This window comes from Hippoglossus stenolepis, chromosome 3, assembly GCF_022539355.2.
Source record: "Hippoglossus stenolepis isolate QCI-W04-F060 chromosome 3, HSTE1.2, whole genome shotgun sequence".
In the NCBI taxonomy this organism is placed as follows: domain Eukaryota; kingdom Metazoa; phylum Chordata; class Actinopteri; order Pleuronectiformes; family Pleuronectidae; genus Hippoglossus; species Hippoglossus stenolepis.
The window spans coordinates 27,941,429-27,968,681 of record NC_061485.1 but is presented as its reverse complement, the minus strand read 5'-3'; the positions used below and the strand labels follow the sequence as shown (position 1 = coordinate 27,968,681).

Sequence of the window (27,253 nt, the reverse complement as noted above, 5' to 3'; positions counted from 1 at the left end):
AGACCTTCCCCCACTGCATGTTACGAATATTTGGCACACATAAAGTAGTCGGGCTTCGGTAAGTCCATTGGCTACTGTTAGCGTAGCAAGTCAATGTCAAATGAGCCTAGTTACCTGGTCCTGTTGTGACTAATTAAAAAAGTGTCAATGTGGTTAATCAAAATCAAACTGCTGATGACCATGCTGTGTTCAGTGTCCTCTGAAAACGGCAATAATTACAGAAATGATGTTTCATAGTATTGTTACCATAATGGTTCAATGTGGTTTCTTGAACAGTTGTATTTAAAACTTTTGGTTAGCACAGGACAAATGATACATTTTGTGTAAATGCGACCGCTGCATCGACACAATTAAAAAATGATTGTTTTTGTGGTTTTTGTGGGTTTTGTTTCTATCCTTCATTTAGGGATTTTCACTCATTCCTTCCACATCACTTCAGGTTCGGAGATAGTTTTGTCTAGTATGCATAGCATGTCTATCAACTCACAGATTTCCAGTAAAGTTCTAGTCAGTGGAGTGTGAGAGCTGCTTTTCAGTTCCATGTTGTTGACTGCCTGCAGGACATTAACATCAAGAATTGGTAGAATGTTTGTGGAATCCAGTTTTTCCTCTATCTGGATGACTTTGTGGAATGTGTAACCAAAATGTTGGAAGAATCAGATAATTTCTCCCTAAAGACAACTTAAATTCTTGTTGATGCACAATGGCATCTGATTTTTTCATGAAAAATTGTGCATACAAATTTAAGCATTTTAATATGTAATTGACCCTGTGTGGAAAAAAAGTATATGACTTAAGGGTATGGATCAATGTGAGTTATGCATTGGACTTCAGTTTGAACTCTATGGATAAAGTAACAAGCCCATGTAACACTGGGGGGTTCTATAGGCTTCCTTTAGACAATGACTAAGTGAACATGTAAGTGAATGTTCTGCCCCACCTCTGAAAGACAGCCTGAGACTATAAATCAGCTTATATGTCGCCTAAGCTTCTGCTGCATGCAGTCTTATTAGTCTTATCCTCCCCCCACATAATGTAGTGTATAATAAAAGATTGCTGTTTCACTGCCATTTGTTAGTGTCAGCTGAAGCCTATACTGCAGCCTTCAAACAGGCCTTTCCTTCAGTTCTGCAAAAACAGATATTCTGCCTTACAGAGTTCAAACATCTGTATCAAATGATAGATCCATCTGTCACTACTTAACACAACTCAAAGGAGCAGGATGACTACAAAAAATAGAACATTTTCATCTAAGAGGAATAGAAGATGTTTGTATGCTTTTCTGAGGTTATGCCAGAAGACAGGATGATAGTGGAGGGGAGTGACTGATGATCAACTCCAACAATTTCTAGACATTAACAGTATATATGGTAATTTATTATTAATGTCAAGTTTAACTCAGTGGCAATAGCACATTTCTAGACAGATATATAGGGAATATTGTATTAAGAGATAATAATGGATAGAAATACTGTGTATATAGATAATACATATTTACTAGGGCTCCCCCCAAACATTATTGATTTGAATTACAAGTAGAGAAACCCCAGAGTCGTACATCGTTTTGTCAGGTGAACCACTGCACTTCTTTTTGGGCTGTATCACCAAACCCAATGCAGGATATAAGCATGGCAGGTTATAAATGTTCACAAACTGAGTGTTGTCTCAAAATCTAACATTACTTTTAAACAATCTTTGATGGGGAGACGAGGAGAAGATGGAGGGAAGCTCGGTGCAATCAACGTAGTGCAGCTGGCTGGGGTGCTGTACAGTATTGTAGGAAAAATATATATAATAATTATTCATTATAATAAATATTAATATAAAGTATTGTAAAGTAATATTAAGTTGTTATAGATTTATTGACAAATATAAGCAAGGACCATAAGAAAATGGCAAGTTAAAAATCCAGACGTTTCTTCACGATAGCCAACTTTGGAAATTCAACTGTTTGAATAATATAACATACAGTTAATATAACTGACTAATTACTTTAAATACAGTTCCATGATCATTTTTGAGGCTGTAATTTGTGGTTTTGTTTGCCTAGATTAAAAATACATTGTTAAGTGCTTAAATTATGAAACATTATTCCCTATACAGATAATTAACAAATAAAATGATTTACAAAAGATACTCCCTCATTTGGTGTTTGGTTACTCTAAAATCTTCCATGGGTTACAGTTGGGTTGGGATCTGGTGATTGACGGCCACGATCATTAATCATCCTCGGTGGAGCTATCAGATGTGATACTCTGTCCCAAAGGGACTTTTTTCACTTGTTATTTCCTGATTTATTGATATTTCTTATTTTGGGTGTCTGGTTGATTTACTTCTTGTCTATATCTGCGTCCCAATTCAGGGGCTAGTTCGGTGACGCTAGCTCCGACACTTGTAACATTTGATCGGCCGAGATTTGCTTTGGTACCCCCAAAAGTGCAGACCATTGCCTGAAAAAGTTCAAAGATAACTTTAGACGTAGTTTTTTTCGCCACGATATCTTGTCCCATAATCTTCTTGGGTCGACAGAATGCAATGTTTGTGAGCAACGTTAGCAATAGAAATGACATTTAACCCTTAAGTTTCATTTTTGGTGCTGCCTTCAGGTCGAAAAACCCAAACACTGCACAGAGTACAAGCAAGTCAAAGTCTCCCGGTGTACACAGTTTGCCGTGGCTGTTTTACTGTTTATTTTTGACATATTTTATATTAATTACACCTGTTTCATTAAAAAATAATAGTCAGTGTTGTGTTTAATTGCAGTGTCATCTGTTCACAGCTTCCTTTCGTCCTGACATACAGTACTGGAACTTAAGACCTGCATGTGTGTTTCCACACAGCCGCCGATGTCACCTTTGATCGGTGGAGAGGTACATGTAAGTGACACTTTTGGGGAAATCCCAAGTAATATATATATTTTGCTACATTTTAATAGACACTGAAATTAAAGTCTGTGTGTTGCAGGCTGCACCCTTCTGTCAGTGTCGAATGGGGTACCACGATGTTGGCTCAACATCATGATGGCTGTTAGTCGTTATATAACATTAAATACTCTTCACTGCACCTTCCAGCCGTGTTGTGTCTGAAAACGTAACCCCCACAACAATCAGTATCTGTTACATTTGTCCATGCATTTAATAAGCTTTTACCTTCATTTTTCACTAATCCATTAAAAAAGTGTATATATGTCAGAAGCACTTTCTGATATAGCCTACTTCAGCATGATATGTTTCACAGGAGTGAGTCAATACACAAAGTGTGCTGCGATGTCTACCCAGGGTAATGACAAGGTCAAGTGTCATTTCTCCAGTCCTGCTTGTTATAAACTACACCTAAAATTGATCATTACTGTTTTGCTGTTGACTGGGTGACTGAGCACGACAGCGGTCTACGCTGTAACCCTAACTCAGCAACATGAAATACTCTTCACTGCACACAAAGTTGTAAGTCCAACTTTAAGTCATGTTTGAGGTTGCAATTAGGATTTTACTGTGTATCACTAATATTTTGCCTAATTATCTGCTGAGAAAGCCACTTCAGGCCAACGTCCATGCCTTCATGCAGATTTACTCTTTTGTTCTTCTTCATGAATTATTTACTCCACATCTGTATTGATCTCCTCCTTGTCAATAGGTTAAGGCGCACCGTGATCAATGAGCAATAGCTTAAAATGAATAACGCTCTAAATCTGGAATAGACCTCTGGAACCTTGAGACGTCATCAATGTGCACACAGTTCTCAGGGCTGATTTCTGCTGGATACGACTCATTATATTGGAAACACAAATTAAGACTAAACAATGATAATCAGACTTTATAAATGTCAAGTCATTGTTATCTACAGCTGGGGTGAGCTCAGTCCATCAATGCAGCAAAGAGGGAGAACATAGTGTACGATGTACACATACTAGGGAAGAGATGATGCCTTGGTGCCACAGTGGTGCTATTTCCTTAACAATTGTATGATGTTGTGAGTTCTTTAAAGCATTAATTATGGGAATCTGGTTGCATCATGTGACACCATGACATACATGACATTTGTATCCTGCTTGAACTTGAATTATGTCAAGTCTGAGAGTCAAAGTGACTAAATTCTGGGCCCTATATGAGTTGGGCAAGCACAATAACAAGTGTTAAAGGGGTGAGTCTTGGGCACACTCAAAAAACACATGCTATCTTTTGGGTAAATGTAGGTACAGCAGTGCAAAGTGCAAAAGAGCTGACTGATGTGGAATATGATTCAGAGGACGTGATGGTTTTGGACTTTTAGTCGGTTACATCACAAGGTCTCATTGCTTTGAACCAACTGTTCCAGAGACAGAGGCTTCTCCAGGAAATCCTGCTGTTAGGAAATAGGCTTAGTGCTGCAGGACCACAGGCTTTCTCCAGCCCCTCATCTATCCTTTAAGCCCTACTTTGAGCTCAGCAAGAAAAGCTTTCTGAACAAATAACTATAACATCTGCTGTGTAACTTTCATTCATTTTAGTGTTTCACTTCCTGTTTTATTTTGTTTTTGAATCACTGCGTTCATGGACTCCAGCTTCACTTCCTCCCATTGTTCAGTTTCCCTCCACATACCTGCAACCTGCACCTCCTCACCACTCACTTACCCAGTATATGTACAACTGCTTATACACCACTTCTCTGCTAGAATGTCTTTTAATGCCACCATGTACCGAGCTCTGGATTTGTCTGCTAGTTTTATTGAACTCTTTTCCTGTGTATAACCTTCGCCCGTTTTAGTAAAGACCTTGATTTTTGCCTTACCCCTTGACTTCCTGAGGGTTCTCTGTGTTTTGGGTCTCCTGGTTTCAGTCTTCAATATTTGCTTACTGCTAGATTCTCTGAATCACGTTGAAGGCGGCTTATGGTAGTGAAATGAACATTCAGTTCACAGGCAACACTTCTGGTGTACATTCCTGCAGTTAGCATGCCAATTACAACAACCGCTAATTTGAGTGGCCTTTTATTGTGACCAGTTTAAACCACACCTTTGCAATAATCAATGCTCTTAGTCCAGCATCTTGAGATGCCTTAACTGCCAAGTGGATGGATTATTATAGCAAAGGTGAAGTGCTCACTTTTTATTACAGATTGTAATACATTTGTGAACAAAATTTAGAGAAATGTGCAATAATCATCCTTTAAATCAGCATCTTTTGATATGTAACACCTGTGAGATGGCTACTAACACAGATTTGAACAATTTCCCAACATTTGGGAGAGAGAAAAAATATGAGCGAAAACAAAAGTGTTGTGTTTATATTTGATAAATTTAGTGTATTTATCATTAATGTATTGGTATTATATTTCTTTTAATACTTTAGGACATTCTTACCACAAGTAAATGGAACTTTTAAAATCATAAACAAATTAAATGAATATTTCTAACACATCTACACAAGTAGCTGACATTACTGCCAATATTCCCAAAGCCTGTATGCACTCAGCTGTTTGCCAGTGGAGATGTTTTCAAATACATTCCACTGAATATGACAGTAAGGGCCAATTTGGCCCACAGGGAGCCACATTGATTGGTGGGTTGGTAAAAGGGTGGTTATCTTGTCATCAATGTCAGCTCCTGAGCATCAATGCACATCGACACAGAGAGAGGTAATGGTATCGGCTCACCTGATGAGCATCCAGATCGATGATGGTCGCCCTGGAGATGCCTTCCACTCTCTCAAACAGAAACTGAGAAATGAATGAGAACATGTTTTTCTTTCTCTCTGAAGATTACACACTCACAGCTAAGATCCTCACTGAGGGATTCCAAACTTTTACTTTTGAGACAGGTTCTTCTAAATCCAAACTTAGAAAATTCCACAATAACCTGGTTATGCTCATACTCATCTATTGCAGAAAGCAGTGGGATGGCTTTCTGAGATCTACTTATTGTCCCAGGTTACAGCTGCATGGTAGAAATTCTACACATTACATTTTGGGCTACAGTCATTTTCCGATTTAGAATCAAATCTGTAAGATTATGAGATGAAGATTTTTCGGGCAGACCTTTAAATGACCCTATTATAATTTAAGCCATTGAGACTGGTGTTACTCTAAATGTATCTTATTGTCAACAGGATCAAAGTCAACAATGTGTGATCTCGTTGCTTTTATGACTTTGCTGTTTTTTAAATACATCATAAATATATAACTTAAAAGATAAAGAAAGTTCAGTTATGCTCAGAGGATCAGTGTATTTGTTGAGGACTGGTTTTGGTGAAGGAATAATGTGCATTTGTTCTTCTTGAGAGTGATTCCAGTAGCAAACTAGGAAGATGACATCCATATCTCTTGAAGTGACAGTTGGCAAATTCTTGCCTTAAAGGGATAGTTTACGGAAATTATTATTTGCTCACCACTATGCTGATAGAGGGGTGGGTGAAATGTTTGAGTCCAAAAAACACTTCTGGACTCTCAGGGGTCAACAGCGTTGCAGACAAATTTTATACAATTGAAGTCAATGGTGAGTAACATAACATAAACATAATAGGCCTCCATACTGCTCGTGTGGTGTCACCCAAGTTTCCACAAGCCCCGACATTGGATGACACCACACGAGCAGTATGGAGGCCTGTTGTGTTTTTTCTGAAGTATAGGTCACAGGTTACTTCAATTGTTTTGGATTTGTCTGCAACACTTCACTTATCCCTGAGACTCTTGAAGAAGTGTTTGGTGGACTCACCAAACACTTCACCCACCCCTCCATCGGCATAGTGATGAATAGATAATAAGTGAATTTTCATTTTTCTGTGAGCTATCCCTTTAACTTATCATTTTGAAGCAAATGTCGATACATAAAGAATAATGGCACCATGAGCATTTAGTTTGGTACCCAATTAGCCAAAAGGTCTTGAGAGATTCCATACTGTCCTCACTTCCATTATGCAGTTCTGACTGCCAATAGATACTTCTCTTTACCCTGGTAGCTCAAGGTAGCTTTGGAGGGAGGGGTCATGGGGTCAATATCCACAATTGCCATTCTGTACCAAGTTCAATTCCAAAGTTATTGCAGTGTTTTATTGCTTATGAATGTGGTTTTCATTTTAAAGAGGAGGGCTGTGTTAATTAATTCAATAGCACATAATCTCACATTAATAATGGAAGACTTTTACCTGAATCTGACAAAAGGGGATTCTCCAAAGTGAAGGTTTTGAATGAGGTTAACCTGTCAACAACATGAGTCTTACCTTGATGGCCAGAGTGATGTCAGCGTAGGCACAAAAGCCCCCCCCCTTTTCACTGGAGCAGTGGTGGAAGCCTCCTCCTGGGAAACAAAGAAAGTCACTGACTCAGTGTCAGGGCCACTAGACCAGTCGAGCAGGTCACTGCACGTCTGAGGGGTCTTTTGTTCAAAATGACCATAATTGGTGATGCAAAATAGTCTGTTATTGAATATATATAAAACGGCTGCGGTTCCCTTGTGGAACAACAATTGGTATATTGACAACAGGATGGGACTGTTCAATTGCTCCTTCAGCAGGAACGCACAGTGATGGAGAGATACACTATAATGGAGAGGGGCACTATTTTAATTGGGATGATAACTATTCATTCGGGTGAAGAGTTATTGTCCCCTCTGCCCTGCTATGCTCATGTTCATTATACCATAGTGTAGAGTAGAATGTTAATACAGGCCAGTTAGCCAATGAATGAAATATGATAAGCATTTATTGCCTCTAAAAATAGTCTTCCATAAAGCCTCTACGACCTCATGGTGTTGAGACACACAATATGCAGATGTCTGGTGCATCTGCATATCCTTTATATCTTCATTAAAATCATGTTTATTGATGCAGAATAGTCTTTCCCCCCCCATTCATCAACAGAAGGTGTGAAGGAGCTGAGTAAGCAGGAGGTACAAAGTTAAAATCGGATGGACTGTTTTGTTTTTTGCCTGCTTCGCACAAATCAGCAATGAGGAATAAAGCATGACCCTGGTTTTTCAGCCAAATACTTCCCCCTCTTTCAGCCCGACCACTGATGGCAGCGAGTCAAGAAGGAAATGCAACAGCAGCACCCCCAAACAAATGATGAGATGGTATCGACATGAATTTAAGGAACATAAACGTTTTTTTCCCCAAATATAGCACAACCTTCTATTAAAAGGTCAAACCACGAAGAATCAGTTCTGCAAAAAGATTATTCTCCCAAGGACAAATGTACAGGTGGAAACTGACACTTTTATCGACAGTATATCAAACCTGGCAAATCGCAGCCATTATCAGCACTTCTGCTAGTGCACACAAAGATACATAGGTGATGACAATGTTATCAGCAAGGGCAAGTTTCTCAGATCTCAGAGAACCTAGTGAGCTGCACAGAGAAGGTTTGGGGAACACAGATGTCTGAAGCAGAAGCAGTTTCATGATGCTCAGGATGAGCAATACAAGTAAATGCTATGTAATGCCACCCAATTCTATAGGCTGCCCTTTACAGGAAGTAATTAAAACACAAATGTCCTCACTTTGCACAAGGTCACCATCACCTCTAACGCACTGAAGTCTGTGAAGCAGACATAGGCAGGAAGTGACATATTAACTCTGCTGCGTAGATCACGTGATAATCCTTACACCACCCCAACACCATTGTCAGCTCTTATCAACACACTCTTTAGACATCTTCGTCGGTGTCGTCTATGTGTGTGACATTGCTTTTGAACCGGGTTTTTTTGTTGTTGTTTTTTTGTTTTTCCATTTTAGCGTCTGTCACGTGTTAGAAGCGTCATCAACCCCCACACCTTTTGTATTAGTGTGGAAGCATTCTGTATGAGGGCAAGGTCAAACATACAGGAGTATGTTGGACTCCACACGAAGCCACGCAGTGGATTTGCTGCACCAAATCGAAGCAAATGTTTTCTTCGACCCCTCATACATACTGATTGGATGTGAACCAGGAGGTTTGCCACTGAAAAATGTGCGTATGTGTGACTGGGCCAGTCGCAGATATTAGAGCCTCAGATTTATGCATTCTTGCTTTGAGAGTGTGATGTTTATCTGTGACTGTTACACTAACAGGAAAATATAAACTGAAAGGCATTGAAATTCAGAACACTGATAATATACAGAATATCAATAAATGTCTGTGTATTTTCGTGTTTTTCCACTGATGTCTGAAACATGATTCATCTATAAATATTCTGTTAAGGAAAAACTATCACTCTGTAAAGGTGAGATGAAGACCCTATTCCACAGAAAATATCAATGTTGACTTGAAGCACAAAGCAGAATATGTAAGTTTACAAAGTGTCTTAGAAGCCTATACATAATCACATGTGGAACAGATGTGAACCCCATGAACCAGGGTCACAAGCTCTTTCCCTTGATTCGACAGCTCTACAGAGGTTTCCTAGCAACTGATTTACACATTACTGAAATATTTACTCACTAAGACATTCCTCATGTTTTTATGGTGCACCTTGATTTAGAAAAATCACCAGCTTGAAAGTAGCCGGTATTACTGAGAAGTTAGAAAGGGCTTCACACACAAACTGGGTGATGCATGTATAATTAATAGCTGGTGAATTCCAGTCTTGGTCAGTCAAAGTTCTGTCACTTCTTTATGAGTAGGTTAACTCAAACGGCACCAACTGTCAAGACTCACATATAACAGGTTTGATCTTATCATGGCAGCCCTCATGAGTGTTACAGCAGCTGGTGGATGCGTGATCGATGGAGGATTCACATTACAGGTATTCCACAGCTCTGAGTGTAGCAGCCTTATGCTAAAATCATTCACGTTTAATTCCTCCCTGATTGGTTTACACGCAAAATTTACTTAAAAGAAAAAAATAATATATCACATTGACATTTAGACCCTAACTACAAGTGCCTCCAATTTTGATCATCTTTGAGATGTTTCTACACTTTGACTGGAGTCCACCGGTGGTAAATTCAATTGATTGGATATGACTTGTAGACCTCTGTCCATATGAGGAGACAATGCATATCAGAGTAAAAACTATTTATGAGGGCGAAGGAGCTGCCTGCAGAGCTCAGAGACAGGTTTGTGTCGATGCACAGATCTAGGGCAGGCTACAAACAGATTTCTGCTGTATTGAAAGGTTCCCAGGAGTATAAGGGCCCCTATAAAGTTTGGAACCAGGGCTCTTTCTAAAGCTGCCCCGACCAACTGAGTGATCACGATAGGCCCTGGTAAGAGAAGTGATCAAATACCCAATGGTCACTCTGTGCTGGCTGAGGTCGTGATACCTTGTGTTGGGATCGGGGAAACTTCAAACATTTAAGCTGACCTTTGCCATTTGGATTTAAAATGCCACCACTTCATGATTTTATCCATTAGACATTTAAGATATGTGGCAGATTTAGATGAGATTCCGTCCAGGCGATCCTCCTCATATTGCATATTGAGTAAACAAGAATAGGAAAGATGTGAGGTCCCAGTGACCTTGGCGACCAAAACTCAACAGTTTATCCTTGAGTCCAAGTGAATGTGTGTGCCGCATTCAAAGGAATTCTTTCAAGCTGTTCATGTGATATCCCGTTCACAAGAAACATGTGGCTGTCACTGAAACAGAGGCATAAAGATGTGGAAAGAAATAAAGATTTGTTCCGTATTTGGAATTTGAAATGTTTTTTATTCTCTTCTGCAGAGGCATATCAAAAGTAAACATAGGGGCAGACCTTTTAGAAATATCACCTTTTCAGCAGTGTTATGTGATAAATTTGAATTTTTCAACAAATACACAGGAGACAAAAAATAGACCTGAGAAGCAGAGGTGTGAGGCAAACCAGAAAAAAGGCCTGAGAGCTTGCTACCTAGCTGAAGGAATAACAACAAAGAAACTGAATTTCTTCACCCACAGCTAGAGGAGGTGGTCACGACTCTGGAGCACACCAGGAGAGGGTGACACACTTCAACAGAGAGCCCTAATAGAAGCAACCATGACACAACATAACTTAATGAGAAATATGCTTCACTACATTCTTCATCTGAAAAAAAGAAGACCTCTTTGAAAAACTGAAGCATGAGATTGTATTTCATGCAGAAATGCTGCTCAAAAATCAGGATGTTGTTGGATAGCTGATGGGCACCTGGGACTAAGTGCAATAGTTAATGGTGGAACCAATTCAAAACATACAGAAATCTCCTGAGAGAGGAAAAGATTTATCAACGAATTGGAGAATCTCAGAATCGCGGTGAATCCAGCGGGGGACCCCCTGCTGTCTTCTCACATTGACTTCTCCTGGATTTCTACAGACTTTATACCAGGTTATACAGGTTTAAGTCAAAGAGGTAATTTCAACTAACCTTGCATTCACAGATTATATCAAGGTGGAAGACAAAGACACTAAGGACATTGGGGATGAAATTGCCAAGCTAAGGGTGGCAGATGATAAGGAAAAGCAGTTTGTCCCTGACTCAAGGGTCCAAGAGCTCCAAGAAGAGACCAGAGTCCCCCCCTCAAAAACACTCCTGAAGACAACAACAAAGAAGGCTGCAACGTAAAAAAGATTACTTTGCTTTGTAGGACTGAAACCAGTCATTTGGATGGTGCATAAAACCTGCTTTATTTCATTTCTTGGTAAATTATGATGATATTGTCATATAAAAAACATGGTTGATAAAACTGCATCAAACCATCAGTCAAATAATGTAAGCCTTCTGTTGCACAGGTGTTTTGTGTCCAGGATATAAAGCTCTCAGTTTACAGCATGGCGGTCTTATCACTTCTCCGCTCTGCAGCACCTGAAACTTTTGTTTAGTTATCCTTATTTTACTTTCACTCCACAACAATCCACCTTACATAATTTATTTTTACTAAAATATCAGGTACCTCCTTTAAAATAAGGAAAAAATTACTTGACCTCTTCAGCTTCAGTGTCTAAAATTGTGACATTAAATGGATGAAATCACGAGTTTAAAGATTGAATGTGAGCTATAGGTAGGCACCAATCTTACTGTTTCTCCTCAATACTGACTCTATAACCAAAAATATATATAAGTTACTATTGTTCTTATTTGCCCAAATATAATTCTGTACCTTGTTTCAAAAGACAAATATGGCAACAACTGTCATAATGTGTTTTGTACACCAAACCATGTACCCCAATATCCTACCAGACATCCATGTTTAAGAGCAACATACTTTTGAAAGGAAACCTTTCCAGGCAAATATAACCCAGGCAGCAATATAATTTCCTCGAAGGTGTATGTGTATAATAATGTATTGTGTCGCAGACATGGCTGGACCATAGACTAAAGGCTTTTATAAAAAGGGTGAGACACTGACACTAACAGGTCACATACATTCCCATAATCATTATCAGCTGAGTACAGATGGACTGATTTTCTTTTTATTCTAAAACTTACCCACATTTATGGCCCACCCTCGGTCAACAGCCAATTTCCCCGCCTGTGGAAAAAACAACATTTTAGTTCAACATTTAATAGCAACATAGAGAGATGCATAATATATGGCCCTGAGATGCAGCATTTCAATTAATGAAATCAAAAATGCAGCAACAACAATCAAGTGTATTTTCTCTGTGACCATAAAGTGATCATGTTTATCAAAAAATACTTCTTTATGAAATTAGAAATATGTCCCAAGGCAATGCATTCAAAACAATAAAACAATTCAAATACTGTATGTGGTTACCAAGGTTCTGTTTGTCCAATTTATAAATCTGACGTCTAGCTACGTAGGGCACATACATAGCAGTAGCAAGAAAAACTATATGAACCTGAATTTAGCATTAGGCTGATGGACGATGCCATCAACCATTGACAATGGCAGCAACCTACAACAAGCTCTTACAGTAGCTGTGTATCAGACCATTTTTTTAAACCAAAAAAAAATATTTTTCCTTCACTGATAGCAAAATGTCCAGGACATGCCCGAGGGATTTTAAATCTATACATGAAAAAGTAAATCATTTTAACTCTAAATTAAGATCAGCTCTTGACAGTGTGGCACCTGAGAAATAAAAAATAAAAAAGACAGAATACCTCTGCTAAAGAGGGAATGCCGTAGAGCTGAAAGAATGTGGAGAAAAAGTAAATTGACTAACCACAGAGAGATTCTCACCAGATCCCTCCTCAACTACAATAAAGCTGTGCGCTGGGAGAGACAGGCATACTTCTCTAATGTAATAAATGAAAATAGAAACAATCCTAGGTTTTTATTTTCAACAATCGATCACCTTTTAAATCCGTCACAGCGCTCAGAATATACATGACCTGCCTCACAATCAGAATGTGAAGAGTTTGCTGAATTTTTTGAAAACAAGATAATAAATATCGGGGCCAGTATTGTAAACACCATAGATATGTCAAATAACTCAACCTCTTCCCAGACAACTCTAAATTCTGTTAGAAAAATCAATAAAGCGGCGCTTCGTGAAATTATTGCACAACTGAAGTCTTCCACATGCTCACTGGATGCAATCCCGACTAGATTTTTCAAAGAGGCTTTAGACAGTTTTATTCTCGATCTTGGAGACATTTTAAATTGCTCACTGGAAACAGGCATCTTTCCAGATGCACTTAAAACAGCTCTGGTAAAGCCCCTTCTTAAAAAAACTAATCTTGATTCTTCTATGCTAAACAACTACAGACCCATTTCCAACCTGCTTTTCCTTAGCAAAAATTCTAGAAAAGGCCATATCTAAACAGCTGGATGAATTCCTTCTTATGAATCATATACACGTCCGATTTCAGTCTGGTTTTAGAAAGGGGAAAAGCACCGAAACAGCCCTGGTGAGAATAATAAATGACCTTCGAGTGAGCGCAGATAAGAAAAATGCATCTATCCTGATGCTCCTCGACTTATCTGCTGCATTTGACACCGTAGATCACAAGATCCTTTTACACAGACTAGAAAGTTGGATTGGTATCACAAGCACAGCTCTAAACTGGTTCAAAACATACCTTACTGGCAGGACATATTTTGTTATCCTTGGTGACCATGTCTCACAAAAGCATGATAACCCTTTCGACATTCCACAGGGTTCCATTCTTGGTCCACTACTTGTTTGCCTATAAATGTTACCACTGGGAACAATTATTAGTGACCATGGTGTTAGCTATAATTGTTATGCTAATGACACTCAATTATATCTATCCGTAGCACCAGTGACTCTGATGCTCCAAACCAAGTTATAAATTGCCTCTTCAGCGTGGAACAATGGATGAGAAACGAAGATAAAACCGAAAGTCTTGTAATTGGTACTGATGATCAGAGACAAAACACTATTAGTAAACTTGGAAGTCTGGCGCATCACAACAAATCCAAAGTAAAGAACCTGGGTGTTACACTTGACTCAGAACTAGATTTTAATTCACACAATAAAAATGTCACAAAGATGCATTTGATCATTTAAGAAACCTTGCAAGAGTAAGACTGTACCTCACTCTGGAAGATGCCAAAAAGTTGACTCATGTTTTTTGTACTTTCTCGCCTGGACTACTGTAATGCACTATATTCAGGATTACCGAAAAAAATCCATTGATCGACTACAACTTGCACAAAATTCAGCAGCCAAGGTTTTAACGAGAAAAAGGAAAAGAGATCACATTAATCCGGTTTTAGCGTCTTTACATTGGCTTCCAGTATCACTGAGGATTGGTATAAAAATTATTTTAGTTATTTTTAAGTCTCTTAATGGTACAGCACCCTCAAACATCTCTGACTGTTTATCGGAATATGTTCCGAACCGTTCCCTAAGGTCGTCTACCGCAGGCTTTCTCAATATCCCCAAAACAAACTATAAAAAGTTTGGGGAAGCAGCTTTCTCTTGCTATGCACCAAAGGTTTGGAACAAACTCCCTGCACCACACATCAGACAAGCGCCTTCTGTTGATAGTTTTAAGAAACAACTCAAGACCTATTTCTACAATCTTGCTTTTAATTAATTTTATCTGTTTTATTTTTATTCTTACATTTTAATTTTTTCCTAAGTCTTTGTTTTATTGCTAACATGTTCTTATTGATCTCTTATTTCATGTTTTTGATTTTATTGAAAGGTGCTGTATAAATACATTTATCATTATTATTATTATTATTATTAGTCAGTGCACTGTTCCCTTCACCTACACCATAATGTTGGTAAATAGTGCTTTTTTACACTACACACATATTATGCTAACCATAATATTCAACTATAGAAAATGTATCGGCACATTTTCCCAATAGCATCATGAAGCACCAAGGTGCTCTTTGGCCAGGATATTTCTTTCGAGAGCAACAACTTCTTCTGTGAAGACCTGTCAACAAGGCTCAGGGCTGGAGCCCCACTTTGCAATATACACTACCTTCTTGGGTCTCGTGATCAACTTTCAAGGCTTCTGGTATTACTGCCATGCAGACAACATCAACCTACACACATCATACACCCCAGATGACCTCATGGTTATGTCTCACACAAATCCACATGGATGAAGGAACATCAAATTAAACAGAAATATTTCAAAAAATTAACACAGTCATCCTGGTTAATCAATATCTCCATCACAGTATTAACATCAAAATCGTTCTTTGTCTTCCCCCCAATACCTCCTCTCCTGAAATCCTGACATGCCTAGCTAGCACATTCTGTTCACTTTTTACCTGATCTCCTAATATTTGTTTTATTGAACCTTAATGTTTCAAGGTTTACTACTGTACTAAAGATTAAATGTTGTCCCTCCGTTTTAAAATGCTTTGGATAAAAGTGTCTGCCAAACCAGAAAACGTACTTCCATTTCAATCCAATTTCATTGGTTAAACTGTTGGGCAGAACACACACACACACACACACACACACACACACACACACACACACACACACACACACACACACACACACACACACACACACACACACACACACACACACAAATAAAAGCCCTGATATATTAACAGGAGCTTAATGGGAAATAGGAATGAGGATGGATTTTCAAAATAAAAGCCCCCAGGTAGTAATAAGACCTTACCAGTAAGCCTGAATTGAGGCTGGATTTAAAAAATAAAAGCCCCCTAATAGTAATAAGACCTTACCAGGAAGCCTGAATGGAGGCTGGAGTTGACACACACACACACACACACACACACACACACACACACACACACACACACACACACACACACGTTGATCCATTTAATCATGGATTAATCATGTGTGCATGGCTACGCATGAAAAAGCAGTTATTTATGGCTGCTCGCTCCACTGGCTGATCCTCTTAACAAACCATTAATGACTTATCTAATACACGTCACAAATAAGGGGCATTGTTGAGAATATGGTTAGAAAACCTTCAAACCACTACACTGTTCTCAAGTATTGATGGACAAGATCAGATAGATCATTAATACCTGCGACATGTCCGATACCTCCAACGGAGGGTTCCATACTGAATGTTTTAATCGAGGACTGGTGTTGCATGCACACTGGCAGATGTTCTTTTCAAAGGCAGGTCAAGATTTGTCGGTGGCATGAAAAAGCGGGCTTGTCTACGATGTATTTGTGGAGGCTGCCTGAGAGGAGGAGATATGAGCTGGGTAGATTGTGTATAAATGGCAATAGGGCTCTCTGATAGATGAGTTATAAGACTTATTAGCATGTATGCACACACCCTGGCCATGGCTCAACACTCTGCTTTGTCTGGGGTAAACAAGCACGTCTATATTTTACCTCTAATTTCATCTGCACACCTCCATCAACCATCAGTCCCATAACGCACCTCTTTTAGTGAAAACACCTGATGCTAGGTGATATAACTTGAATGATGTCAAGTATATGTTATGAAAACCATGCAATGTGCCTCATTTACATAACACTGACTTTGTGCACATGTCACATTTGTTTTTTATTGCTTAGTCGTCCTTTTTTTCATAAAAAGGCAAACAGAGATGGATCCCAGTGTCTCCACATGCTCCATAGCAAACAAAGTGAGCTGCACAAAGAGGACTTCCTTCCATCCAAACATTATAATTTGTATCATCATTGGGCAAGAGGTGGGATACACTCTGGACAGGTCACGAGTCCACCACAGGACAAACATACAGGGACAAACAACCATTCACTCTCACATTTGCACCTATGGTCAACTTAGGTTCTCCCATTTAACCACTGTGTTGCTTACAAAGAGAATTAAACAGACCAATAGGACAACAGTGTTTGCCATTAATTGCCTAGACTGTGGTAACACGCCATAGTCAAAATTGTACATTTTGTGTCTTCCTTAGTACTTTGTGCCATTACTTCATTGTAGGGCTGTGGGCAGGACCACCCTATGACTCTGTAAGCTTATAATCCACCTTTTCCTAGGACAGCTCAGATTTGTAAATGGTAATACAACTGTTAACTTGTAAAGTCTACACATCTGTTTGAATTCACAACTGTGTCTATGAACAAAGGCAGAAATGTGCATTCACACTGTTTTCCTTGGATTTAGAAAACTGCAAGAATGCCTGATTCGGTTTTCTAAATATCAATCACTGTTGAAACGAGAAAGCACAAGCTTTTTTTTACTACCACAATTATCCATGAATGGATGCAGAAAACCTCCACACACCATCTGTTTGTCATTTATTATCCTAGTGGTTTGGTTTATGATGACATATTGTCCAGACTCAACAGGACTCAGAGATGTTTCTGCTCCTGCTATTTCACTTACCACTTTATGTTTTTGAGAGGCTCCAACCAAAGTAATAAGTTGCATTTTTCAAAATGAAACAACATTTCGATGGAAGTCATTTCAGCTCATCGGGTGCTGTCCCATTCTTTCCATCGCAGATGCATTTGCATCAAACATACATTTAAAAAAATTTGATGTAACAATTTAATGTCACATCATCAAATTCAAAGCTTGAAGGTTAAATAAACAACACAAATGTCTCTTGTGACATATTTATAATAAAATGTTATCGCTATATAAAAGCAACATGATGAACTACATCTGTCTGTCGTTCATGAGAGATAAGGCACTACACGGTGGGCAACAGCCCAGCAAATCTATTCATCTCAACTCTTCACTGCCAACTTGGTGATCTATGCTCTGCACTGAGGCAGATCTGCAGTAGTGCTGCTCCGCACAGTTCAGATCCAGGGGGTTGGAATTAGACCATAACTGCATGTTTTCAATACTACAGCGTGATACCAAGAGTACAAAGTGAAATTGAATGAATTTGTTCACATTATAACTATGACTTTTAATATGCTATAAGATAATACAAATATTTCTGTTCCATTAGAATAGTGATATTATAGGCTTGTTGGGTGCTGCATGTGTGATCTGTGATGCACATAATCTTGGTTTCTTCCTCTGACAAATGAGGCACATGAAGGGGATGAAGCCCTCGGACACTTACCATTATTGTCCCTCCTGTCTGTGTCCGCAAAGGCCTCAACACCCTCCGCTGCACCAGAAAATTTGGCAGACACATGAGAGGTGGGATTTCTGTGATCGTTGCCACCACCAGCGACCACTGTAGTGAACAAGAACACGATCAGACACTGCATAAATACGTCTATCTGTGCAATGACTCTATTACATATAAGGCAAACACAACCACAAAGGAACCTCAGGTTGACTGGAGGTAGAGAAACACACTTTTAACATTTGCAAACCCAGGTGGGGATTTGGTTATAAAAGGTGTAGAGACGTTGACTAAAGAAATACACAATATTGCCAGGGGGTTTATGAGAGAGCCTCCACGCTCACATGAAAAGAGACAGTACAGAATAATGCAACTTCACAGCAGAATATTGAGGTACCTCTGATCCCTGCAAGATTTGGTTCTGGTTGTAGAGGAGCAGGAGGGAGATACACACTATCTTTGATGATTTCCAGGTATGACAGATTTACAACTACATCTTGGTATATCTATTTCACAAACAGCTGTACTGCAGCTTCCTAAATTCACATGGATCCAAATCAGCTCCTAGAGCTGATGAATTAAAAGCAGATGGTCGTGACTGAGGACTAATTCCCCTTTGGGATAATCCACTACATTCTGATGAGAAATCCTCATGACCTCCTGCATTACTTACAGGTGGAATGAGTCAAAAGTGAAGCAGGGAAAATCCCAGGAAACAAAGTCTTTGGATGAATCGCATGAATATTATTATCAAATGTGAACACAGGGACTTTCTAGTTTAATAAGAGTCACATCACTTAAATCCTAATGGATCCCTTATCCCCTCGGTGCCTCTGTGTGATGCAAGTGATACACAGAAGAGAGATGGAAGAAAAAGAAGAGAGGAGATGAAGAGCTGTAGTGAACATGCCATGCCGTCATAATGAGTGGTGCACTCAAGGTTGGCAGAGTTGAGGAGAAACACAACTACCTTTAATCTGTTGAGGTAACATTTGGTGTGAACCACCAGCAGATCCTCCTCAGTAGCTTCAAGGGCTTCCACGATGTTCCCATCAGTGAGGAACTGCTCCTCTGTGACAAGCAACAATAATAACAATAATAATAATATTAATGGTCAACATTGGTCTTCAGCAGAGACTGGGGGATGCTGATAAGGCCTTAACCGAGGAGCTCAGGATCTAACCAGGTACATGTTGTCAGAGTATCTGAGATGTACCAAGCCAAGTCCAGAAAAGGCTTTAAAAGTCAACAATAAAATCTTAAAATCTATTTTTGAAATAGAAGTTACAATGAGATTAACGTGCTCTTTTTTTTTTAGTTTCAGTAAGAAGTCTGGCAGCTGCATTTCAAACAAGCTGTAGTTTATGTAGACTCTGTTGGCCGTGACATACTGTATACAAAACAGATTTATAGTCGCTCACATGAGGGGGAGTGAAAGCATGTACGACAGGCTCTAGATTTCTACTGAATAAAGTTCAACTAATTCAAAGTCAGTCAGCTGAAATGAAAAAATCAAGGCTGTAGGGTTGGTAACCCTGGAAAAGCTATCAAGAGCAGGATGCACTTTGAAAAAATACAACTTAAACATCCCACCCCCTCCCATCAGCCCTCTCGTCACAGCTACGGCCACATCAATGTGCACAGCCTGACAACTGCTAGAAGACGACTCACTTTTCTGTGACTTGCTTACTAATTTCTGCCTATCTCTGCTTAAGATGTGTACAACTCCGGCTGAAGTATCAGTCATGTGAAGTGAGAGCACGGGCAAGGTGCACACAGGCAGACAGGTCTTTTAGTGACAGATAGGTACGAGAGTCATTTCATTTAGGTGGAATGAAATGACTGGTTGTATTTCTTCGACTTTATTTAGAGATGGCTATCGGAACGTTAAGAGAATTTCAACAAATAAGATAACAACAAGTTTCAGAAACAAATTACCAACCTTTCATTTATCATGCATTGCCAAACTGAGCTGAGGTGGTTATCAAAGGTGATACAAAGTTTTTCACAGTCCAGGTATTTGAAGACCAGTTTAAGGACTTGTGTTTTAAAAAGTTACGCCTCTGACTTTGAATGTAACCCTGAGAAAAGTGTAAAATCTATTACAAAATAAATGCCATGGTATTACTTTCTAAGAAATGCAACATCATCTACTTTTTCTATACATTATTACCAAGGTGTTTTTATTAAATCCAAGGTTTTCCTCTGTAAGCAGAAGCTTTGTATTTGCACTCTTCAGAAGGTGTTGTGAATTCATTAAGCTGTGTGTAGCACTTTCTATAGCTAAGATGATCCATGGTGCAGATTGACAACAACTTCATATGAAGTCGTGCCAGTTTGGCAGCGACTATTCGTGGCCTTGAAACCTGCACTGGGCTTCATCTGCTGAACTTGCTCAGACTCCCACAGGGAGTGTTCTTTAATCGTCTGTGTTCTGGTGTGCTTCTTCTCCACTTCTCCCCCAACTCTCTTCTCCACCTCTTTTTGCCTTTCTGATCCACTATGAGTGATTTCACATTTACAGTACCAGCTTGGGGACATGTCCCCATCTGCCTCTCTCTTACCTTTCAAGAAGCGGATGACTTTTCCCCATTTCCCTGAATCAAATGGATGGAGCTTTTCAAGGCCCATGAAAGTGATGTTGTAGTCTGGGTGGTACACAATGGGCAGACATGTTCGGGGGATGCTGGCGTACAACCCAGTGGGGTGAGAGCTGAAAGGAGATTGTCAGAAAAGGTTTCAGTACATTAGTGCTGCATTATATTTACATGAAGTGATTTCCCCACTGGCTTAATAAGCACCACTGGCACATGCTGTTTGTTTGTGCTGCTCACCACCTTTTCCCTTCACTATCTTCTTTGTGAGACATGTTTCTCGGGCATTGCTGCATTCATCTAGTGAAAAAAGAGAGAAAAAACAAGCTTACAGTTAAATTCACACACATATTTACAGATTTAAATGTTGACAGTAACACAATGAATATCACTGATTCTAATGGAATATGATGGATCATTTCAAAATGCTGTAATTTAGCAGTTTGGTATGTAGATATTACAGTGTCCATTTTACTGCACATGCCAGAATGGCGATAAAAAAATGTATCTACCTACTAAATCTACACGTCTTTCCATCTGTCTGAATGTGGAATGAATATCTTGCAAACAGTTCATCCTATTCATTTCACATTTGTGTATTGTAACAGTTTGTAGTGTAGACTCTGTTGCAGTGTTGACTTTGATGCAATTTGGACATGTGATACGATCAATATAATAAAAGTTTAATTAAAAGGGCAAACACCGCTCTGTAGGAGTCATTGGGGGCAGGGGAGTGCGCCTTCAGGCTGCGGATCGAGTTGAACACATATTCCTCTACGGCCGCCGATCAACTACAGCAGCGGTCAGCAATTGGCGACCCACAAGCCAAATTTGTCCTGGGAGTTAATTTTGATAATCTGATTATTTATATTTCACCATGTCTGACTGATACAGAACATTGCCATGGCAACAACATTCACAGAATCACTTCTTCAATCTGACTACAAAGTTAAAGCACACCACTCATTTTGTGGGTGCAATGCTTCATATCAGGAGAAACTACAGAGTTTATATTTAAAAAGTAGTGAACTTTGAACTTTGTACAGAACTCTGAAATAGCCGACATGCAATGACTGAAAAAATAACACAAGCTCAGGGAATAATTCAAATGAAAAAATACATATGAACAGTAATAAAGCAAAATTCAGTTCCATTTCAAATATTGACTTATATTATCTTCAGATAAACCAGGTAGGATGAACCCAAAGTTTTCTAACTTCCCTCTGCATCATAGACTGTTTATAAAAAATCTCTGCACAGAATATCCAGCACACAGACAATACAAAGTGTCAGTAGATAGTAGAACTGTTTGAGGAGGACTCACTAATGACAAGGAATCATTCTGAAGCAGCTCTGGAGCTTTAAGAGAGAGGGAGAGAGCACGGATCGTTCCCGACAGGCAGATTTAGAGCAGCACCACGCTGAGGAGTCAAAAGCCTCATGTCTCGCGCATGCGCAGTACGTTGTGTACATTTCCAACGACGCAACAGCAGCACAGACGGTAAACGTGCGTGAGCCGTGTGCAGTGATTTAACCCGAGAGCGATTTACCGTCCAAGGAAACATCAACATAACCAGAGCTGCTGTATGAGACGTCCTGACTCAGTTAGAGGGAACAGAGGCTGACACTCACCTGCTCCTGTGTGTGTGCGTGTGTGTGTGTGCGTGCGTGTGTCTGTGCCAGTCACCGAGCAGCTGCTGGAGTAAAGAGGCAGCGGAGACAGTCAGTGTCTGTCCTCTCAGGCTCAGCTGGGCTTTGACAGCAGCAGGGAGAGAGACAGCCTCTTTTCTGGACACTGTGTCTGTGTCCTTATATCTCCCTGCTCCGCCGCTACGTAGAGTGCGTACGAGGGTCCGGTCGTTCTCGCGAGCTCCTGCCAGTTACGCTGCTGTTGTAAATCCTCTACTTTCACTTTCACTCTGCTTTACTGACAAACAACAGACAAAATGAATGGTAGATGCTCCAGGTTTTAATATCCTCACAGCCCCCTTACAGCAGTGGTTAATTCTCTCTTCTCCTTTTTGAATGCACTGATATGATTATATACAATGAAACGTTACACAAAGTCTCAGATTCACTTATTCACTTATAAAAAATGTCTGCCTAACTTTACAGAACACGACTTTTAAGCAGAGCACTTAATTAAAAATCCATACAGTGGTGGATCCAGTATTTCTCTAAATCAGCAGCCATAAAGATGACAAAATGTACACGTTGGGGCCAATTATATGTCCAACATCCATGCTCAATTCATCATTCTCTAAGGTGCACGTTTAAGTCTTTTCTTAAATGGAGCCACACATTGAGTATATTTTGAAAATTGTTCCTTTAGTTAAGCACATTGCAGACTTTTAAAAACAAGGTTAGAAAATAAAATGCAAAATTTAACATATTGTCACATTTATTGTCAGTATTGTTATTGACTGACTAGTTAATTAAAAAGAAAAACTATTGACAGCACAGGGGCATTTCAAAGGCCAATCAGATTTCAGCTGCAGCCAGTGTCCTCCTATGATTCGCTTCATGCCCTCTCAAAAAAATATGTTGCCCAAAATGCTGACTTCAATTACATTTTCATGTACATTTATTACACAAGTTCAATGTAGATGGTCATTTAATGAAGTGTTTACTATCATGTGGATTTTATGTGAATGAATCAAATCACTTTAAAGAGATTTAAATAAAGTTAAACTTGTGCATACAAAAATTGTATGTATAATGTGTGACTTTATTTAATCATATGTTACACCAACATGTTTTGATCATGTCCCAAACAGCTTTGTGTGATGTCTCAGAATGCTTTGGACCTTCTTTCTCAGGGCGTCCCCATAAATGTTCAGTGGGGTTTAAATCAGGTGACAGCGGAGGAAAGTCCACAGCAGTCAGGACTCGTTGGTCTTGATTTATTGGTTGGAAAGCTCGATGATGTGTTTGGGGTCATTATCCTGCTGCAGTACTACTCCACAGAGGAGCAAACTAAAGGGTGTAGCATGTTTTTAAGGGTGTTTTGTTAGGGTGTAGTAAATTGCAGTATTGCCCACCCCAAGTGTTTGGCCTGTTTTCCCCTGGTGAGAAGTGGTTTAGATACTGCATGCTTGAAACAGCCTCCTTTGAAAGCGCCATTCCAGATTGAAGTAATATGTTCTTTATTCAACAAATTCTGTATCTGTGATTAAGTTGCTTTCCATTCTATATCCAGTGATTTATTTTATTTTATTCTATCATTATTGTTGGCTCGGGTGGAGGTAATTTTAAAAGTTACCACAAATATACACTTGAGACAGTCTTTGGAAAAATGTATGTAGTTCCAACCACTCATTAAAGATAGGTCTGTGAAATATGTATCAAATGGCCATAATTTCATATTATGCATTTATTTTCTTGTGTCCCAAATCATGCTCTTTAGGCTCCTTGTGCTGTTCTTTCACACAACACAGATGCAGCCATGAAGGGAATAGTGGAGAGCAAGCATGGCAAAGCTTACTTAAGTAACAATGTGTTTAATTATCATACAGTGTAGAATTTTGACTGTGACATGAATGCTTTATGAGCATTGTTCTATTTGTATTACAGAACACATTTACATATGGACTCGCATCTGCATTAAAAAGCAAAGCAATCATTGAGCTTCTATCACTTTGTTTCCCATTCGGTTCTTTTTTACCAGATATTTCCGACCAATGCATATTTGGTCTCTTTTCTTTGTCTCTTTTGTGGGCTGCTGTAACAAGCACTTCTCCCCAGTTGGATCAATAAAGTTGTACCTTGTGTCAAAATGTGCAGCAAGGATCTTGCAAGGGAACAAAAAACGGAATTCTTTTACTTTTACGTCAGCAACACAGCCGATGTTTCGGCAAGGATCTATGAAGTTACACCTTATCTGATCTGTGTGTGCAATAATGTGCAGCTTCCAGCAGCTATGTTTTTACAAGAGTCCCCCACCACAGCTTTCACCACTGCAATGCAGGCACTGACAGGCAAAATGTTACCTGTAATTCCTCTGAATATGATGACTCTGTAATCCTGCCTTTTGGCAAAGGAAGAGGCAGACGTCTATAAATAGCATGATATGTTAATGTGTGTGTACAGTAATGGAGAGGCTCTGTCTCTGAAGTGAGGAAGAGCAATGTGTCCGCTGGGCCTCACAATCTCGAGAACTCGAGAAAAACTCTCATATTCCTGTCAGTTGTACTTCACCGTGGAATTTCAATGACTTTGTTGTGGCTTATGGTTTATTTTTAGCAAATGTTCATTTCCTATGCTTTGTCTGAAGGATACTGCATGTGGATTAATGCTGTGGTGTGGTGATGGTTTTCAAGAGCACATCTGTCCACGATCACACGTTATTATTATTTTCAATAAAAAATACTGAGAATTTCTGACGTGTTTAAGTGTCTGTTTTAATAATATATAGGGGTTAGGGTTAGTAACCTAATAACAGAGATCAGTAGAAAAAGATGATGAGACTCCATCCATCTATTATCTATGGAGCTTATCGCTTTGAGGGTCATGGAGGGGCTGGAGCCAACCTCAGTGGACTTTGGAACAAATTACCATGACACTGCAGGGCCTACGTACAGATACAAACAACCATTTACACTCGTATTCCCATCTAGTGTCTCTAGGTAACCAAACCAAAAACTTTTATTGATGTAACTTCAGAATACAGTACCAGTCAAAAGTTTGGACACACCTTCTGATTCAATGGTTTTTCTTTATTTTTCTTTCTTTCTACATTGCAGATTAATATTGAAGACATCAAAACTATGAAGGAACACATATGGAATTATGTGGTAAACAAAAAAGTGTTAAACAAACCAGAATATGTTTTATATTTTAGATTCTTCAAAGTAGCCACCTTTTGCTTTGATGACAGCTTTGCACACTCTTGGCATTCTTTCAATCAGCTTCATGAGGTAGTCACCTGGAATGGTTTTCAGTTAACAGGTTTGCCTTGTCAAGAGTTAATTTGTCAGTTGTGTTGTGCAGAGGCAGGGTTGGTGTAGAGTTCTATACAGTGAATAGGCCTATTCGACTACAGTTCTAATCCATATTATGGCAAGAACCACTCAACTAAGTAAAGAGAAACGACAGTCCATCATTACTTTAATACAGGAAGGTCAGTAAATCTGGAAAATTTCAAGAACTTTGAATGTATCCTCAAGTTCAGTCGTGAAAACCATCAAACGCTATGATGGCTCTCATGAGGACCGCCCCATGACAGGAAGACCAAGAGTTACCTCTGCTCCCGAGGATAAGTTCATTAGAGTTACCAGCCTCAGAAACCACAAATTAACAGCACCTCAGATTAGAGGCAACATAAATGCTTCGCAGAGTTCAAGTAGCAGACACGTCTCAACATCAGCTGTCCAGGGGAGACTGCGTGAATCAGGCCTTCATGGTCGAATTCCTGCAAAGAAGCCACAACTGAGGAAGAACAACAAGTAGAAGAGACTTGCTTGGGCCAAGAAACACAAGGAATGGACATTAAACCAGTGGAAATCTGTGCTTTGGTCTGATGAGTCCAAATTTGAGATTTTGGGTTCCAACCGCCATGTCTTTGTAAGGCGCAGAAAAGGTAGGCAGATGGTCTCTACATGTGTGGTTCCCACCGTGAAGCATGGAGGAGGTGTGATGGTGTGGGTGTGCTTTGCTGGTGATACTGTTGGTGATTTATTCAAAATTCAAGGCATACTTAACCAGCATGGCTACCACAGCATTCTGCAGCGACATGCCATCCCATCTGGTTTGCGCTTAGTGGGACCAGCATTTGTATTTAAAAAGGACAATGACCCCAAACACACCTCCAGGCTATGTAAGGGCTATTTGACCAAGAAGGAGAGTAATGGAGTTCTGCGTCAGATGACCTGGCCTCCACAATCACCCGACCTAAACCCAATTGAGATGGTCTGGGATGAGTTGGACCGCAGAGTGAAGGCAAAGCAGCCAACAAGTGCTCAGCACCTCTGGGAACACTTCAAGACTGTTGGAAAACCATTCCAGGTGACTACCTCACACCGGGTTCACACAGGACGCGGAAGCGCAGCGCCACGGCGCGCCGTGCCAAGGAAAGCCAGGCGCCTCCTTTCCGCCCCCCTGTTACTCAATTGTGCCGTTCACATAGGCTGTGATGCGCCGCGCAGCGCCAAGGGCGCCTCGCGCCCTGCACCGATGGTTTCGGCGTCGAGTCTATTTTTTCCACTTGCCGCGAACGTATCGCGCCAGGAAACACACTGAAAAATGATTTTAAACGATATAAATGACATATTTTATATGACATAAATTATCAAATATGCATTCCCATACTTTGTATTCAGCTTCTGTTGTCCTGGAG

General features: G+C 39.7%; 1 protein-coding gene across 6 annotated transcripts in view; it reads right to left on the bottom strand.

Annotated features, from left to right (window-relative positions):
• Positions 1-22,809, bottom strand: part of hdac11 (histone deacetylase 11) — a 31,170-nt gene extending 8,361 nt beyond the window's left edge. Inside the window, exons 1-8 of one of the 6 annotated variants that reach the window (XM_035152457.2) lie at positions 22,552-22,809; positions 21,160-21,219; positions 20,890-21,038; positions 19,296-19,396; positions 18,317-18,433; positions 12,337-12,379; positions 7,194-7,270; positions 5,632-5,694 (exon numbers count right to left, since the gene is read on the bottom strand). In XM_035152457.2, coding sequence (XP_035008348.1) covers positions 5,632-5,694; positions 7,194-7,270; positions 12,337-12,379; positions 18,317-18,433; positions 19,296-19,396; positions 20,890-21,038; positions 21,160-21,215 — 606 coding nt within the window. In that variant the 5' untranslated portion in view covers positions 21,216-21,219; positions 22,552-22,809. The other 5 variants (XM_035152461.2, XM_035152456.2, XM_035152460.2 and 2 more) reach the window with 5 other exon arrangements.
• Positions 22,810-27,253: the final 4,444 nt, after the last annotated feature.